This window comes from Rhynchophorus ferrugineus, unplaced genomic scaffold, assembly GCF_030347505.1.
Source record: "Rhynchophorus ferrugineus isolate W39M unplaced genomic scaffold, kcgeb_rfMv2 rfM1, whole genome shotgun sequence".
NCBI lineage: Eukaryota > Metazoa > Arthropoda > Insecta > Coleoptera > Curculionidae > Rhynchophorus > Rhynchophorus ferrugineus.
This window is the reverse complement of record NW_027472580.1, coordinates 79,748,055-79,764,117: the sequence shown is the minus strand read 5'-3', so window position 1 is coordinate 79,764,117 and position 16,063 is coordinate 79,748,055. Positions and strand designations below refer to the sequence as shown.

General features: G+C 29.3%; 5 protein-coding genes across 22 annotated transcripts in view; 2 read left to right on the top strand and 3 right to left on the bottom strand.

Moving 5' to 3' along the window:
* Positions 1-1,171, bottom strand: part of Efa6 (Exchange factor for Arf 6) — a 112,459-nt gene extending 111,288 nt beyond the window's left edge. For 9 of the 13 annotated variants that reach the window (XM_076394943.1, XM_076394982.1, XM_076394959.1 and 6 more), the window contains exon 1: positions 915-1,171. In XM_076394943.1, coding sequence (XP_076251058.1) covers positions 915-1,049 — 135 coding nt within the window. In that variant the 5' untranslated portion in view covers positions 1,050-1,171. The remainder of the gene's footprint in view (positions 1-914) is intronic. The other 4 variants (XM_076395015.1, XM_076395032.1, XM_076395006.1 and 1 more) reach the window with 2 other exon arrangements.
* Positions 1,172-1,624: 453 nt separating this feature from the next.
* Positions 1,625-2,653, bottom strand: Cisd2 (CDGSH iron sulfur domain 2). The gene is made up of 3 exons (XM_076395214.1): positions 2,415-2,653; positions 2,009-2,220; positions 1,625-1,849 (listed from the first exon to the last, which is right to left on the bottom strand). Exons 1-3 carry the CDS (start codon positions 2,509-2,511, stop codon positions 1,763-1,765), a joined length of 396 nt encoding a protein of 131 aa, XP_076251329.1. The 5' UTR covers positions 2,512-2,653; the 3' UTR covers positions 1,625-1,762.
* Positions 2,654-3,555: 902 nt separating this feature from the next.
* On the top strand, positions 3,556-6,165 carry LOC143190686 (uncharacterized). 3 transcript variants are annotated; one of them, XM_076395193.1, is made up of 7 exons: positions 3,558-3,753; positions 4,219-4,452; positions 4,506-4,604; positions 5,149-5,283; positions 5,340-5,448; positions 5,508-5,583; positions 5,916-6,121. In XM_076395193.1, exons 1-7 carry the CDS (start codon positions 3,696-3,698, stop codon positions 5,919-5,921), a joined length of 717 nt encoding a protein of 238 aa, XP_076251308.1. In that variant the 5' UTR covers positions 3,558-3,695; the 3' UTR covers positions 5,922-6,121. The 3 variants fall into 3 exon arrangements, with proteins under 3 accessions (XP_076251316.1, XP_076251308.1, XP_076251304.1); XM_076395189.1 differs by having other exon boundaries at positions 3,563-3,753; positions 4,506-4,607; positions 5,916-6,165; XM_076395201.1 differs by lacking the exon at positions 4,506-4,604 and having other exon boundaries at positions 3,556-3,753.
* Positions 6,159-9,745, bottom strand: LOC143190659 (STAM-binding protein-like A). Of its 2 annotated transcripts, none has more exons than XM_076395154.1 (8): positions 9,472-9,745; positions 9,151-9,418; positions 8,905-9,101; positions 8,652-8,850; positions 8,458-8,595; positions 8,294-8,406; positions 6,791-6,893; positions 6,159-6,684 (listed from the first exon to the last, which is right to left on the bottom strand). In XM_076395154.1, exons 1-8 carry the CDS (start codon positions 9,585-9,587, stop codon positions 6,622-6,624), a joined length of 1,197 nt encoding a protein of 398 aa, XP_076251269.1. In that variant the 5' UTR covers positions 9,588-9,745; the 3' UTR covers positions 6,159-6,621. The 2 variants fall into 2 exon arrangements, 1 of the variants encoding a protein (XP_076251269.1); XR_013004305.1 differs by having other exon boundaries at positions 6,648-6,684; positions 8,294-8,374; positions 9,472-9,744.
* A 27-nt stretch (positions 9,746-9,772) lies between these two features.
* LOC143190644 (major facilitator superfamily domain-containing protein 9) lies at positions 9,773-16,027 on the top strand. Of its 3 annotated transcripts, XM_076395145.1 has the most exons (6): positions 9,773-9,884; positions 10,195-10,276; positions 11,644-11,775; positions 13,155-13,287; positions 13,356-13,568; positions 15,202-16,027. In XM_076395145.1, exons 3-6 carry the CDS (start codon positions 11,656-11,658, stop codon positions 15,882-15,884), a joined length of 1,149 nt encoding a protein of 382 aa, XP_076251260.1. In that variant the 5' UTR covers positions 9,773-9,884; positions 10,195-10,276; positions 11,644-11,655; the 3' UTR covers positions 15,885-16,027. The 3 variants fall into 3 exon arrangements, with proteins under 3 accessions (XP_076251260.1, XP_076251242.1, XP_076251252.1); XM_076395127.1 differs by lacking the exon at positions 9,773-9,884 and having other exon boundaries at positions 10,169-10,276; XM_076395137.1 differs by lacking the exons at positions 9,773-9,884; positions 10,195-10,276 and adding an exon at positions 10,423-10,745.
* The last annotated feature ends 36 nt before the right edge of the window (positions 16,028-16,063 follow it).

Genomic DNA, 16,063 nt, shown 5'->3' with positions numbered 1-16,063 from the left:
TTTGCAATTCTTAGTATTGTGATATTTACCAACTGAGTTAATTATATTTAAAGTGTTTTCCAGCAAAAAGGGCGTTTGGTAAATATGATGATTTTACTACAATAACCTTAAACTGCAGGTATATAATATTCATGACAGTACCTTTACTGACCTTCATAATTTTACAAGTATCGTCGTTCTAAGAAGCAGCAGCTACATTCTGAATAATAGATAAACAACCTGGAAAGTTTCATAAAAATGCAAATACCTCAACGGGAACCGATGTGATTAATATAGGTCACGTTCGGCTGCAGCATGACAACGACAATATCACAACTGTCCTCTCTTGAACTGATAAATTAAACGGTAATTAGAAATCCAGAAAACCCCTCCCTTTGCCTAATAGGTTAACGTCATTACATGTAGTATGATTCAATTGCGACGGTTTGATTAAAAATCACTATATAACCCGTTACAGTACTGGTCGGCCAAGAAAGTGGTATGATGAATTAAAAAAAGGCTAAAACTGCATTCCGCTAGCATACCGCATTTTTTCAATACCACTCGAAACAACTGGCGAAAGTAAACACCTATTATTCATTGTATATTGTCGTGTCAATCGGCCCTAGCGGTTGTTGCATTGTAAATATGCAAAAAGCACTAGAAAAGCTAACAGAAACATGAAAAACTGCACAACCGTTAACGTTAACTGCACTATTTATCTACTTGTCAAAAGGTGACAATTTCATCAAAACATAAAGTCAATTGTATTTCAATCGCCTCGCCTACTTGATCGGAGTAAAACGACAGATCGGAAAAATGAAACCGGTGATTATATATTCGGAAAATGACATAATGTTTATACACGGGTCTAATTCAAATCGAAATTGTTTATGGTAATTTCGTCAAAACACAGGACAACTGTTTTCACTCACCTCTCCGCTCTCGGCTGCCGGGGAATCGTCCAGGATGTTGTAGATTATTGGCGGCAATCCCGGCTTGCCCAGCAACGAAAATCCGAAGCCCGAATTCTCATTCCGATTCAGCACTACTAACAACTCCTCAGCCATTATCGGATACCATTGATTTTGGTATAGTTTTTACCAACTTTCTGAACAGCACTCACTCTACATAACCTCGACCATTACTGAGTGAAGCGGACCGACCAACGCCAGAGGGCAGCACCGAACGGACACTGCGCGAGCAACGCTGCGAAACCCAACCCAGTACCGTAACAAAAATATATAAGCGATACCGATTTAAAAACAGTACAGTATTTAATGTTATATGTGTTTCTGGAAATCCGCACTCATATCTCAACTTTAACCAATGCATTTATACAGATGAATAAACTGAAAGATAAAGAAATTAAAAAACATCGTTATATTAAACACATATTATTTAGTTCTTTAAATATATTTCCTAAGCCTTGCCCTATTGTTGCGTCATTCATACAACTAAGCAAACAACAAATTTATTTAATAGTAATATAATGGTTATTAGTGATAACAAATTTTTTACATATTTAAATTGTAATGTTAATCAGAATAGGCAACCAAAAAAACATGGGCAGTTTTATTTGAAGCCAAAGAACCTCAATTCAATTAACATAACATGTCGTTATCTGCAGCAAATAGAAAAAACATTTTTTTACCCTCAACAATTTTAATAAAACACCTGCTAACATTTATTTAAAAAAAAAGAGAAAATGGCATTTATTAGTAGTGGATAAGTAGTCTGTTTCTTTCTACTTTTATCTGTAATTATGGCACCACAGAGCTTGTTACTTGGCTTTCTTGACTATAACTGGGCCCACATTGTCACCAGTTTCTTTGTTGTGGGCAGCATGGGAACCATCACAATAAGGCCACTGAAACATTTATTAATATTTAAATGAAAATTATATAAGCAATGACTTGCACAAGTTGTTTATAAATAGTAATATTTGTATATTAAATGATATATAAGATGTATAAGAAGTAAATAAGATGGGAATTTGACACCAAATATATACATTGAAAATGCTTACATTTTTACTCTTCCAACACCTGCAAAAGGCTGCTTTTTCAGATATATCTTCTACATCAATTGTATCTACTACTTTAGGGTTACTCAATTGTATGACTTGGTTTAGTTTTCCTGAGCATGATGGTCTAGCTTTTGGACAATAAGCCCTATAAACTGTATAACCTACACCTGCAGCCAAAGCAGTTGGGGGCACCAAAGCCAACCAGTCCTTAACTAGAAATAAAAAACAATCATTAATCCAAATTCAGAAAACCCAATATCCACATATATTTGAAATTAAAGAATCCCCAAAGAAATACTTCGTTATCTTATAATCCAATATAACCGGGCAGTACAAAATATATAATATAATTATAGACCGATTCCAAATAAAACAAAAATAAGAAAAAAAATAGGAAAATACTCACATCCTAACCTAAACCATCCCCCAAAAGAATCCGGTATCGGAAGATTTGATAAATAACTGGGAATAGAAATTTTTACTAAACTGGCCACTGGCTGCATGGTGTTTATGTAATCGACTGTTTTTTATTATTATTATTGGAAACAAGAAAACACTTCGTCGCTTTTTGGAAAAGTGAACAGCTGACGATTTGGCGTTGAATGGTATGGGAAACGACTACGACCGGCGGCACTGTGCCAAATCGTTTCAATTTACCTTGAGATATTTCTTTCGTTTCAAAATTATATGTTGTTCATTACTCCGCAGTCTACAAAATACACATTGCGTTATCTTATTTACATTACTCTCATAATCGTATTGTTACGTAACCGTAAATCAAAGATAATTCAAATAAAGCGCCAAAACAATTTCGTTGGAGAAACATTCTATCTTTATTTACAATCACTTAAACGAAGGAGAAAACGAAATTCGATCTCTGACAATACGTATGTTTGGCTGCCTAGGCTATTAGTATGTATTATAATACGAAAAACAATTAGATGTCTTATTAAATACAGTTGTATAGTACAAAGTACAATGATCTGATATATTGAAAACGACATAATGAACGGACAATTTGTAACATTTAATTATATCAATTAAGATCTTAAATGAACAAACAAGTAGAAATTTTAAAAATTTATTAAACTTTAAAAAAATAAATATTAAAACACAGTATTTTTATGAATATTAATAATTATTAAATAATTGAAATCATGAGTAATATAAAAATAAGTAAATATTATAAAAAATTAAAAATGGTACTTTTCATACGATCAAAAACAATATTTAAATAATAAAAACTACCAATAACATTTAAAATAAAAGGACTTGCTTAGAAAAGTATACCATCAATTTCACCTCTTTTTTTATACCCAAAACAAGTTTTTCTCGTAACTACGATGTGGAAGGTATTTAGTACCAACGATGAAAGCAATTAAAACTCATGGTGCGATCTTAATGACTAAATATTCAACATTCAACTAAAATGCGTCATCTGCGTTGGTTACCTGTGCGCTCCAGCGCAAATACCATCGCAACATTCTTAGCTTCAAACGCTAGTTTACCTTCGTCATGTCGATATCGAGAAATATTTTAACAAAATTATACGATACGCATCAGATACGCTACCGTTATCTGATTGTTTAGCTAAATTAATTGTTCTTATCATTTATGACATTCTGGATTCAGATTTCGATTCATCGCAAGAATAATTAGTACACTACGAAGTAATCTCGCTGTTAAAATGAAGTTATTCTACGGTTTAGTGATATTTTGTGTTGTTTCAAAGATCAGTTGTTTGGGTAAGTGTTGATTATATTTATTATTTTCACACTATCGATGGATAATGATGTGTATATACCTTATTAAGTAACGACTAATATTAAAACTTCTAATACACGTTAATTCAGTGTTCTATCAAACAAGGCTAACAAGGATATTGTTACATTACAAAAAACTTTCGATGATCAAGGTTTTTTGATATTAAGATATTCAAAAAAAAAAGAAAAAGTTACCACAACTATGATTCATTAAGTGTTTTTTTCTAGTTGCCAATAACTTATAAAACAATAACTGCGTTTGCAAATTCCTAGATATACAAATCCTTTAAACTAATTTAAACTGGAATGATCCCCTGTTTAAATATTATTTATAATAAATGACATCTAAATGCGTGTAGTTCATTGTTCCTTTTTTTATCAGGTGTTATTTAAATATGATCAACTTACTAACAGAATTTTCCTACTAATTATAATAATGTTTGCTAGATTTGCATCACGTAGAAGGACGAAACTTGGAAGATGAATTTGAAGAGAACATAGCAACCGCTGTTCCAAATGAGATTATCGAAAACACTACTATTGGTAGAGACGGCCACCTTCCGGGTTTGCCAATCAACCCAACATCAATCGTCATCGTCACCAGTGAACCTACTCCAGAAAGCACTACCAAATTTAACGTGTCCTCATTGTTAAGAGAACAATCCAAACCAGAAACATATCGTAAGTATGTGGAAGGTGTGTCTATAATACATATTGATTTTTTCTAATTTTAGTAACTCAGTCTGAAAATGAAAACCAGAAAAACGAGAAACCGTCAAATAAAAAAATCCATTTAATTGATACGGAGGTTCCCGGATTACTCATACCAACAGGCAGTAAATATGTTACATTTTCATAGCGCTTTTTCCTGAACAATTCGCTTACAGTTGTTAGAATTTAAATTTGAACTGCTGAATCATGAATTCGGATAATTTCGATATCAGAACACTTTGTTTGATTCAAATTAAAGGTTTTTTCTATAAAAGCTTTATTAATCTCTATAAAAGCTAACAGTTGTTAATATCAGATAAATACAACTGCAATTCACAGTTTATCATTAATATATGATACTTCTGCTTTTTCCTTTTGACATTTGCTATTAATCACATTTTGACAATTGATATTAATCACATTTTAAGTTAGGGACTTATTCTTTGTAACCACTATGTTACTTATAGTGCTATTATTACTATTATAGATTAAGATTTTGTTTTATTAAAGAATTATTGGGTTAATATCCGTCAATTTTAAATAATATATATATATATATATATATATATATATATATATATATATATATATATATATCATTATAAGCTATAAAATTAGATATTCTAATATATATAATATATTCTAATTCTAATAATTATTTTACAGTTCGACTTCATCAACAACCATTAGAAATTCACAGTCCAGTTGATATTCCAGATAAAGTTAACGATGACACAGAATTAATTGAAAATGGACAAAATACGGAAGATGAATTGAGAAAACACAATGACATGTTGACAGGTACTTTCATTTATATCTCTGTATGATGTTTAAACGTAACATTGAATCTTTTTTAGAGGAAATGATACCGCAACAGCGATACCTTGCCGTTATCGTTGCGTGTACTCTGACCATAGTCGCGATATTATGTTACGTTAGTTTATGGAGCTGGAGAAGATATTTGGAGTAAGTTATAGCTTATTGTTTTTCTGATTAAATAAACTAAACGTTATTACAATTTCCAGACGAAGATACGGTAGCAGAACTATGCTGGTGAATGCTGAAGAATTCGATGACCCAAATGACATACATAATTTCACCGTAAGGCTCGACAAATCTATGTTACATAATGAGTTTCGATCACACCTTTCCAACTGCCTCATAAATATTGTATACCAAATTATGAATGAAGTAAAATTAGTCTCGATTCAATAACAAATTCAATACAAAGGAAATCATGCCAATGAGTAATGCTTTGTATTACTGCATCATAATCATCTGAATAAATTTAAATTTCTTATAATCGGATCGTTAAAACACGCGACGCGTCATAATATTTGAATTTTAAGTAAAAAACAGACATTATTCACTGATTCATCTAAAAGAACACCTATTAATTATGCAAATCTATCTACTTGATAATTTTTTTTCAGATTTGAGTCATCAGAACACCAAGACAGTGCAGTATCCTTAGGCCAAAGATATCGGCGGGAAATCCGCCTACTTTGATTATTTTGCCATATTAATATATTAATAAAATGCATAATACATTAATATATATACATATATATATATATATGCATATATATATATATATATATATATATATATATATATATATATATATATATATAACTCTGTGATAGATACAATCCTAATAAATAAATAAAATCGAATACAGTATGTGTAGTGTTTATTAATAACATCAAAAATCAAAACTAGTATTAGCATCACAGTCGAAGACCAAACTAAAAAACAATTCGTACCAAAAATCCAACGTTTAGTCTAGAAAAGCAAACTAAGACAGGGCCAGATCATTTTTAACTTATGTATAACAATAAATAAAGATATTTTTAAACATCAGTAGGTATATCGGTTACATTATAATTGACAATGCGTAGCGTGTAAGATGGCGCGAAAAAACTAGGCCTACATTCTTTGGGACGATCAATTATGTGGAATCTTTACACACCCTGTATAAAAATGCAATATTTCATTCGACATTATCAAAAATCTTCTACTTATTCCAATATATGTTATAAAAACGGTTATTCGAATATATCATATCGGATTTATATAGCTATGCGCTATCACATGTAAATAACAAATGGAATGAGAAATTATTATCCCCGTCAGTTGCTATTTGCGTAGATCCAGTACTTCTAATGTTGCATTGTTCTCAATCTTAATGTGATCCGCATTCTAGAAATTATGAAAATAAATAAAACATAAAATATATAATAGTGTAAAGGTGAAAAATTATTCCAAATTTACGGAGCTACTTCATTGCTGTGATCCTTTTACATACCTTGAATAAAGGCGGTTCAGAAGGATGTGGATGAAAACCAGATTTTCTACAGTTGGCGATAAATTGAAGGCCATGGTTTGGAGTTAGAATAAAGAATCCAGTCCTGAAAAATTCAACCGCTTATTATGCACAAAAAATATTACTTCATAACGTGTTTCAAAAGAACGTTTGTGCAATAGTTACAAAAAAATCCATAATATTGGCTGGTATATTCGTATATTAGCTTACTGTAATTTAATTGTTTGTAACCTAATTATATTAGAACTAAATTTAATTAATGATATTTGGAAGTCTTTTTTTAGAATTGAAAGCTTACCATCGTACATTTAACACTATTAATATGTGTGGAATACCAATAAAATTATATAGTTTTAGTAGTGCCGGGAATGAAGTATTCATATTTAAAGAAACAACTTCTTCAATAATAATAATTATCAAACCGATATCTAAACGAATGCAACAAAATATTAATTTTTTTACATCAAAAGGAAGCTCAGCTAACAAAATTATAATAGATAAACTGTTAAAAATATGTGCCAAAGATATTCGCCCTTTTAGTTTGTTAGGTTGTTAAACCGTGTAGTTGTTGCTTTAGTAGAACTTTAAATTATTCTTATATAACTACAAATAGATATACAATTTCACAATTACTGGAAAAATACCGGCAAAATGCTTATATAGAATGAAGAATAATAATATATATAGAAGTATAAAAAAACAGTTTCTGTTACTACCATCAGACAATAAAATACAGATAATTATATATCAGCTACTCTATATTTCATAAATAAAAAAAATTTATTTATATAATTTTATTACAATATTATTAAATACCAGAAAATATCAGAAAGATATAAAATATACCAAATAAAGCACATGTATTTCTTAAAGTGTATTTAAAAAATACATATACCATGTTAATTTTTTACTGTTTTCTGAAAGTCGACGTATTAAAAATTATCTTATTAATATGTAACCTAATTTATTTATAAATTCATAGTTATAATATAATTAATATATCTCGTAGAAAATCTAGAAGCCTAGAAAATAGACTATCATTGTTGAAAAAATGTGGTAATTTTTTTCAGAAAAAGTTTGGACATATCGATGTTTTATTGAAATGACCCATGACCGTGAAATGTCGCTATTAATCCAATCTCAATCAAGAGTGATATATAATAATTAATCAATTAATTAATCTTTTAAATTAAATGTGTATAGAATCATTTAGCATATTTTACACACCATTTTAAATGTACCCCTCTATAAAATTGAATTGGTGACAAATTAAACTTCCAATATGCCAGCCAGACTTGTCTTCATAAGCCAGTAAACTGAACACTTTTTAACTTTTATCATTATAAGATTTCACGTTTAGATTAAGCTCTTTTTTTAATTAGTAAAACATACAATTTTTTTGAAAAACTTTGTATATTATGGAATGTTGGATTGGTGAAAAATATGTACATTTTAATATTTGTTCCCTATGACTAAATTACTTACTCATTATATTTTGGCGAACAAACAATAGCAATAGCTTCTGGCATAAGCAACTGATAAGGGCAATGTGTATGCAAATCGACACTAGAAAGAAAAGCAGTTTGTGTTGGATGAGTCTGGAAAATATTTCCACATTATTTGCAATTTTAACAGTACAACAAACTAACATGAATCCAACCAATTGTTATTAAATTATGCTGGTCCTGGTAATCAAATATTTCTTCCTCATTCTTTGTTGTACAAGAATCGGGTGTGCCAGTCTGTTTTGGTAAAATCATGTGAGTGATAATTAATTGATTTCTCTCCTAAAATAATTCAATTCAAATATGATCTGAAACATAAGGAACCATATAACACTTACCAATTTGCCAGCTAAAATTCCACAAGTCTCTACATTATTCAGTGTATTTGATTGTGCCATATTTTGAAATGATGACATAACTCTACTTGGTATGACCACTATACGAAGAGAAGCATTATCAAATTGATTCGCTATAACATGATCAGATGGCTTTTTGCTTCGATCAAAAGATGGCATTGAAGGTATATTATATTCAGTACTATATAAAAATAACTTTTAAATTTCTGAAACTTTTCAGAGAACTGATACTTACGATTCATATGATGGAGGAAGATCTGGAGCAGATGGAATTGGTGTAGGGACATTAGGATCAGGATAAATCACATTATCAATAGATCCAGGAATATTGGCTGTTAAAAAGTCTGTAGCTGGTGTTTTTGGCTTTTTATCTTTTTTAGTAATATCCTCTCTTTTTTTCTTCTCCTTTTCTTGCTCATTTTTCATTTTTAACTGCAAAATGGTTAATTATCTCAAGACATAGAGTTTTATAGTAACATACTAATTCTGCACAATATTTATCATAATCTTGTTGATACATTTCCATTAACTTCTCTTTAAGTTTCTCAGCCCTGGGCAAAACTTCTCTTAACTTAGCTTGTATTGCACTTTTCATATTCGCAGGAACTGTATTAAAATCGGGATGTTTTCGAATTTTTTCCAAAAACAAAGTCATAAACTTTAAATAAAGGCAGTAGGCATTTTCCAAATTACCCTCACTGTAATAAACATTAGCCATTCTTACCATTTCTAAGCCAGATCTGTAATACCTAAAATAGTATTTTTAAAGTGCGAAATTTCGAAATTGCGGCACTAATCTTACTTCATCGGTTGAACGTGTGGATCAACCTGTATCAAATTACTATAATTTATAATCTGTTTTAGTCGCTCCTGGGGTTCGATGCGCTCGAGAATACTAGAAATGGTGCTGTTCGCCATTTCTCTGATATTTTATATTTACTTCAACACTAACCGGATACCTAAGCGTAGTATTCGCTTAACAATTAAAACATAATCACTTTAGCATGACTCAGAAAAGTTTTATTATGGGTTTGTTATGATTTTTGTACACTGACAGTTTATTAGGTTATGTTGTGAAACAGTCCGTGACGTTAGGAAACGACATTCGGTCAAACTGAAAGGTATCAAAGTCAGTTTTGTTAGAAAAAGACAACTAATGCCTCTAAAAAGAATCTAATTAGCCTTCCCCAATTTTTAATTTTTAGGAAATTCAAGGTGAGGTGATAATTAATTAACAAATTTAGATAGATCTGAGATATTGCTCAACATTTCAATGGATTAATTGTTTTAAATCTATTTAAAAAATTTTATATTTTAATTTTAATAGTATAAAATAAGTCATGAGACTAAAAATTGTTATATTTTAACTTTATTTGTACATATTTTTTTCAAATAATTTATTTTCTGGTTGTATTTTTTACTAACATGTAAATATTTTGTTTTAGTATTACATATTTTAAATTTTTTATAAGGGTATTTTAATAAAATGGCTCATTTAATTTTAACAGTATTTTATGTTTCACAGATGGCACAAGACTGAATTGAACCAGTATTCATTAAAAGTACACAGACAATTACCAGTAACCCTGCGGTTGTATGTTGGGGATGTAAGCTTTTTTCTAGTATTGTATTCATGGTAGTAACTCATTCCTTTCTATGTTAGTATATTACGTAAAAAAGACAACCGGTATAGCATGAATTTAACATAACATGGAAGTAATACCTTCTATAAGGTGCGGGCATGTAAAATATTTAGTATTCCTCTTGACATCCTAAATTACGCATCCATTTTGGTCGACGATACATAGTCATTCAAATAGTATTACGTACGCAACAAGTGTGTGTTGTTACAGAAAGTAAAACAATTTTTATCATAGAAAAAAAAAAGATAAGATAGTGAACCAATTTAAACCGACAAAGCTCCGGTTTGAGAGCTCCGAACGAAATTACAAGTTTGGTCTAGCCTGTCGCTTCCGATAAACAGCGAATATTTTGTTTACATGAGGTTGGTTGTTGACGTTGAATATTTTGCACATTTTAGTGAAGATGAAGGTCTTATATGTTTTATTTGCAATGGTAAGTGCAGAAATTTGTTTACATAATTGAATCATGTGTACATCCCAATTAATCTCGAGTGTCAATCCCAGTGATAAAATTAATTAATGTTATAATAATAAAAGCTAAAATAATTTATATGGTTTCTGATGTAAATACACATAAGATCCGCCACTAAATTTAACAAACCAAAATGTAATTTTGAACAAAAAATCATACATAATATTACTAATAAAGGTACCATAGTTAATTCAGTACATGCCATTCTATAATATTATCTGTTTTTAATATGTTTGTAAAAATATACAGATTTATTTAGTATTCCCATCAAAAATTAACAGAACAATGAACTAAAGTAAGATTAATATTAAACTAGATAATTTTTTGCAAGTAATTATCGTAAAATTTGAAATATTAAATTTATCTCTACACTTAAAATACTATATACAATAACTATTTAAATTTATTACTGTAAAATTGCGAAATATGTTATTATGTTAAATATATATATATGTATATATATATATATATATATATATATATATATATATATATATATATATATATACTGTAAGACCAAAAAATATATATATATATATATATAAATCATAAAGAAAACATTGTCGGTTGATTATATGGGATTTCCCACATAACTATATAACGCTTTTCATGATTTATTTAATAATATATATATATATATATATATATATATATATATATATATATATATATATATATATATATATATATATATATATATATATATTAACCGCATAAAATATCATGATTCAATACTTGCTATGTGTTTTGTAGTAAACTTTTACTATATACAACAATAAAAATAATCTGAAATAAATTACCTATACATAAATTATATGATAATTATATGATATTATTAAAGTTCAGATCTCCTTTTTAGGATATTTTGAATATGGCCATAATTTTGCCGGTTTTTAATGGGTTCCTGAAGTCATTAGGAAGCACGCCTTTTACCAACGGCATCATTAATTCCTCCTGCGCTTTTATCAGCTTACTTTGGAATCCTGTCGTTGTAAGTATGAACTCTACAGGCGCAGTTATGCGTCTGTACTTGACAGTCAGTTAACAAATATATTGACTTAAGTGCTAATCAATGTTAAGGTTAAGTATATAGATGACGGCAATACAAATGTTAACCTTTCGCACCATTTTAATATATCCGTTGTCTACAGACAGCCAATATCTTAATGTATATAATGCAATATAATTAATAATTCAGGGTAAATTAGTCAATTCATATTGAGCTGTCAAGACAGTAGTTTCAGTTTTCATATATAGACAACGTCCTAGTTAATTCAACTGTCTAATTATTTCTTTCTGTCATTTTTCTAGTTTATATCATTTATATGATTGAATATTACGTAAAAAGACCACCCGTATAGCATAATTTTAATGCGACCAGTATATATAATGCGTATAATATAATGCATATAATTAACAATTCAATGTAGAATACTCAATTCATATCATGTTGTATTGACATAGCACTTTTGGTTTACGTATACAGACAACTTCATAATTATGTCGAAAAACTGTTGCCAAATTATTTATTTTTGTCATTTTTCTTTGGTGACATTTAGGTTATATTATAAATGGGTGTAACATAACCTAAATTTGTTATATTATGTTATAAATACCCGTAACATAATCTAGGTCTTACAGTTTTTGGAGTCCATATTCCTCGTTCTCTGTTGAATTTGTCTCCATTAAATATTTAATTCTATATTTATAAACATGTAAATTGCTAGAATGTTGCTGAAGTTTTATTACTGATGACACATCGACATACATTTTACTAGTTTTTACCAGCAATTTAAAAAAAATCCTTTTTAAATAAAAAATTATATTCTACGACACTATTCATTGACTTACTCCATTTTAGTATAAACTAGTCAGAAATAAAACGAAAAAGTCAGGATCTAACACATACCAGCTATTTTTTAAAATTAGTTTTTATTGAAATACAATTATTTTTTGGGACAGTCGGCATTATAAATTGAACCTACTATATAAAACAAATATAAAACATGTATCTTCGCTTCCAGCTATGATATCAAAATAAGATACCTATTAATATATATTATTAATCAGCTTTGTTAATAAAACAATATGAGTATCAGATAATTTTTTAACGTTGAGTAGTGTTATAAACAATGTTAATGGTATTAAAAAGAAACCAACAGATAATTCCCCTCTATATTTTTAAATGTTATGTCACACTATTATAAACAGTTGTGAAGTAAACTTTTATCCTCCAAATATACCTGACTTGGCTCCATCCAATAATTAAAATTCATATTTTCTAATTTGTTGGTTTAAAAATTAGTTTTAGTTAATGCAACATTAAATATGTTAATCGTTAAATATAATTCATTAAACTCACATTTCAAGGGTAGCTTAAGCGACCAAGTAGGAAGAAGGAACCTTCTGGCCAAATGTTTAACGGCAAATTTGTTGGGCAATGTGGTTCTGATATTTTCCTCCGGTTCTTTACTAATGGTATATTTTTCCAAATTGATTTCGGGTAAGTCAATGCCAGAATTTTCGGCTAGTTAGCGCAATAAATATATTCTTTATTTAATTGGATTTTAGCGTTTGGAAGTCCTGTTAACATTCTCCTGAAGACACTAGTAACAGATGTTTATAAAACTGATGAAGAAAAAAAGGCGTTTTTTAATAAAACTCCACTCGTAATATCAGTGATGTTCATCGCCGGGTCTTTACTAAGCGGATTTATGAGCGAAGCAGAAAATGGATTTATTAAAGTATTCATTTTGCTATCATGTATTAATTGCATCACAATCTGTAAGTATTTATTGGTTTTATTATTCAGTAGCAGTCCTAGATTCTGTGAACCCCAGATTAATATAATAATAATAATTCTGTCATATAAATATACCGTAATCAGAAACAACTCAATAGAAGATTCCTGAAAAATATTGCGCGTTGTACACCTACTGTACCTCGTCCAATAAAACAGCCAACGTCATTCGTTTGAAACAACGAAATTCGTTTTAAACCAGGAGCAAATTTTTACGTATCATTTTATCCTATTTAAAAAGAGATAGAATGCTGATATCAGTGTATAAAAATGGATTTAGGTTGGCACTGATGGACCATGTTGCCAAATGCCTGCAAAATTATTCAAAATCTTAATGATAATAAATAGAGGTTATAAAGCGGCAAACTTTGTAAAAAGTCAAATTTAATGCGTCAAGATTCCGACTTGCAGGCGACATAAAGGTTTATGACGTGTATTCGCTGTTTTATTGGACGGACTATAGACATTATTTTGATCGCAATTGAAGAAATTTATAAACCAATAAAAATACCCATGAAGAGGGCATGAATCATACTTTTTTGTAATCATCATAAATTATCAGAAATTTTGTAGTGACAAACCGTCGACAGACACCATTCATTAATTCTAATTCTAATTGCGTTATTTTATAAAATCTAAAATTCATCTTTTATATTATTTGGGCAAAGTTCTATATCCTCAATTCACTCTTTGGTTTTTTTTGTGACTAATCACCCAGAATACATCTGGTCTTGCTCATCCTGGTTATTGGTGTTACTGAGATGTCTTCTCTATAAAAAACTGTAAATATCTAATGTTGTACCAAATATTTAAGAGATTGAGTGGTAAGAGTAAATCTACCATACACAACATTAAAAGAGTAGAGAAAACTTTCGTTTTCTGACTATATACTTTCCCCCACTTTAGAAAGCATTGGAAGCTGAATATATCCCTCTAAAAGTTATACTAAACTTAATTACGTTAGTTGCAACCTGTCATGTAACAATTAAGTTACTCTATTCAGGTGTGACAATCAGTGTACATTTAAGTAACACATCCAGATATATATCATAGTTTAAACATGTTTTTTAAATGAAACGTGTCTAAATCCAATTTTTAAATTGAAGTCCGAAAAAGACATGGATCAAAAACATAGAAAACATTTAAAAACAAGAGAGAACGCCGAAAAATGGCGATATTTATATTCGAACAACAACAATGTATTAGTTGGATAATAAATTTTCATCAAGCACCAACTATGGATCCATAATGATATTTTTGTACTCATACCTATACCTTAAGTACTATGTTTAGTGAAAAGTACAAGTCGAACGAAACCCTCGAAACTGTTTTTGAAAAGAGCTCCAATATATACAAAAGCCTAGCTTTATAAAATGATATACCATTTAATAGGCTTTAAAGGAACTTCAAGTGTCTGCTACCTTGAATATACTGACTGACTTTTTATAGCAGTCAATTATCAGTGGTGATTTAATACTATAGAAAAAATCAGCTTTTATAAAATTTAAAATTGTGTCGTTTTTACAGTAATTTTGAATTATGGCGAATGCGCCATTCTTATGCTGTGTAATAACAATTATTGTCTTATACTGACTATAATAGATTATTCTTTTTCAGATGTTGCATCTACTTATTTACCCGATGATACAAAAACCAACAGAAAAACTTCTAATAACAACTCATTAACTAAAAAGGCTGTAGAGGAAATAAAATCGGCGGTACTTAACATCAAATCAATTAATTGGTCAAGATATTGGGATATATTTGCGCTAAAAGGGGCTTATGAAGTAAGCATGACCATATTGTTATCTAATTTGGGTATGATATTGGTGAACGAATTCGATATTAAAGGTCGAAAAATGGGCTATGTTTTTCTTTTTATGAGTGTATTCGGTATCATTGGAAACATTTTGAAATTGAAATTGAAGAAAACATTTGAAAAAATCCCTGACTATACAAAGATTATTTATGGATCAGTCATATTGAGTATAGCATATACAGGAATTAGTTTAGTTGGCTCTATATACACTTTCATGATTTTTATGGCCTGTTTGTCTATGTGTAAGACGTATATGGATACTATATTTAATGAAATCATTAGTACCAAAACTCTAGAAAGTGATAAAGGCAAAGTTATTAGTGCTTTTGACAATCTTAATCCTTTGGCCTTTTTTGTAGTTCCTGTTTTGTCGGGAATATTTGCAGAATTATTTGGTCAAAGGTTATTAATTGCATCAGCAAATGTACCATTAAGTATAGTAATATTTTTATCTTACCGCAATAAAAATAAGACTGAATAAAACATTTGTAAATATCTTTAGAAAGTGACAAAAAGTTTATATTTATTAGTATGTACACTATTTGTTATTCTAGTTTGTAATAGCAATTTAAATGATACAATGTGATTGTTAGTAAATAAATTAAAGTTTATTAATAATAAGAAGTTATTATCTATTAGTGTTAAATAATGGTATATTCT

Coding starts and splice junctions, on each gene's coding strand:
- Cisd2 (XM_076395214.1), bottom strand. CDS start 2,511: ATGCAGCCAGTGGCCAGTTTAGTAAAAATTTCTATTCCCAGTTATTTA. Junction 2,221..2,414: donor GGGATGGTTTAGGTTAGGAT/GTGAGTATTTTC, acceptor TTTTATTTCTAG/TTAAGGACTGGTTGGCTTTG. Junction 1,850..2,008: donor GGTGTTGGAAGAGTAAAAAT/GTAAGCATTTTC, acceptor TAAATGTTTCAG/TGGCCTTATTGTGATGGTTC.
- LOC143190686 (XM_076395189.1), top strand. CDS start 3,696: ATGAAGTTATTCTACGGTTTAGTGATATTTTGTGTTGTTTCAAAGATC. Junction 3,754..4,218: donor TTCAAAGATCAGTTGTTTGG/GTAAGTGTTGAT, acceptor AATGTTTGCTAG/ATTTGCATCACGTAGAAGGA. Junction 4,608..5,148: donor ATTACTCATACCAACAGGCA/GTAAATATGTTA, acceptor ATTATTTTACAG/TTCGACTTCATCAACAACCA.
- LOC143190659 (XM_076395154.1), bottom strand. CDS start 9,587: ATGGCGAACAGCACCATTTCTAGTATTCTCGAGCGCATCGAACCCCAG. Junction 9,102..9,150: donor ATAAATATTGTGCAGAATTA/GTATGTTACTAT, acceptor ACCATTTTGCAG/TTAAAAATGAAAAATGAGCA. Junction 6,685..6,790: donor CTGAACCGCCTTTATTCAAG/GTATGTAAAAGG, acceptor CATAATTTCTAG/AATGCGGATCACATTAAGAT.
- LOC143190644 (XM_076395127.1), top strand. CDS start 10,184: ATGTTTCACAGATGGCACAAGACTGAATTGAACCAGTATTCATTAAAA. Junction 10,277..11,643: donor TGCGGTTGTATGTTGGGGAT/GTAAGCTTTTTT, acceptor TCTCCTTTTTAG/GATATTTTGAATATGGCCAT. Junction 11,776..13,154: donor TACTTTGGAATCCTGTCGTT/GTAAGTATGAAC, acceptor TCACATTTCAAG/GGTAGCTTAAGCGACCAAGT.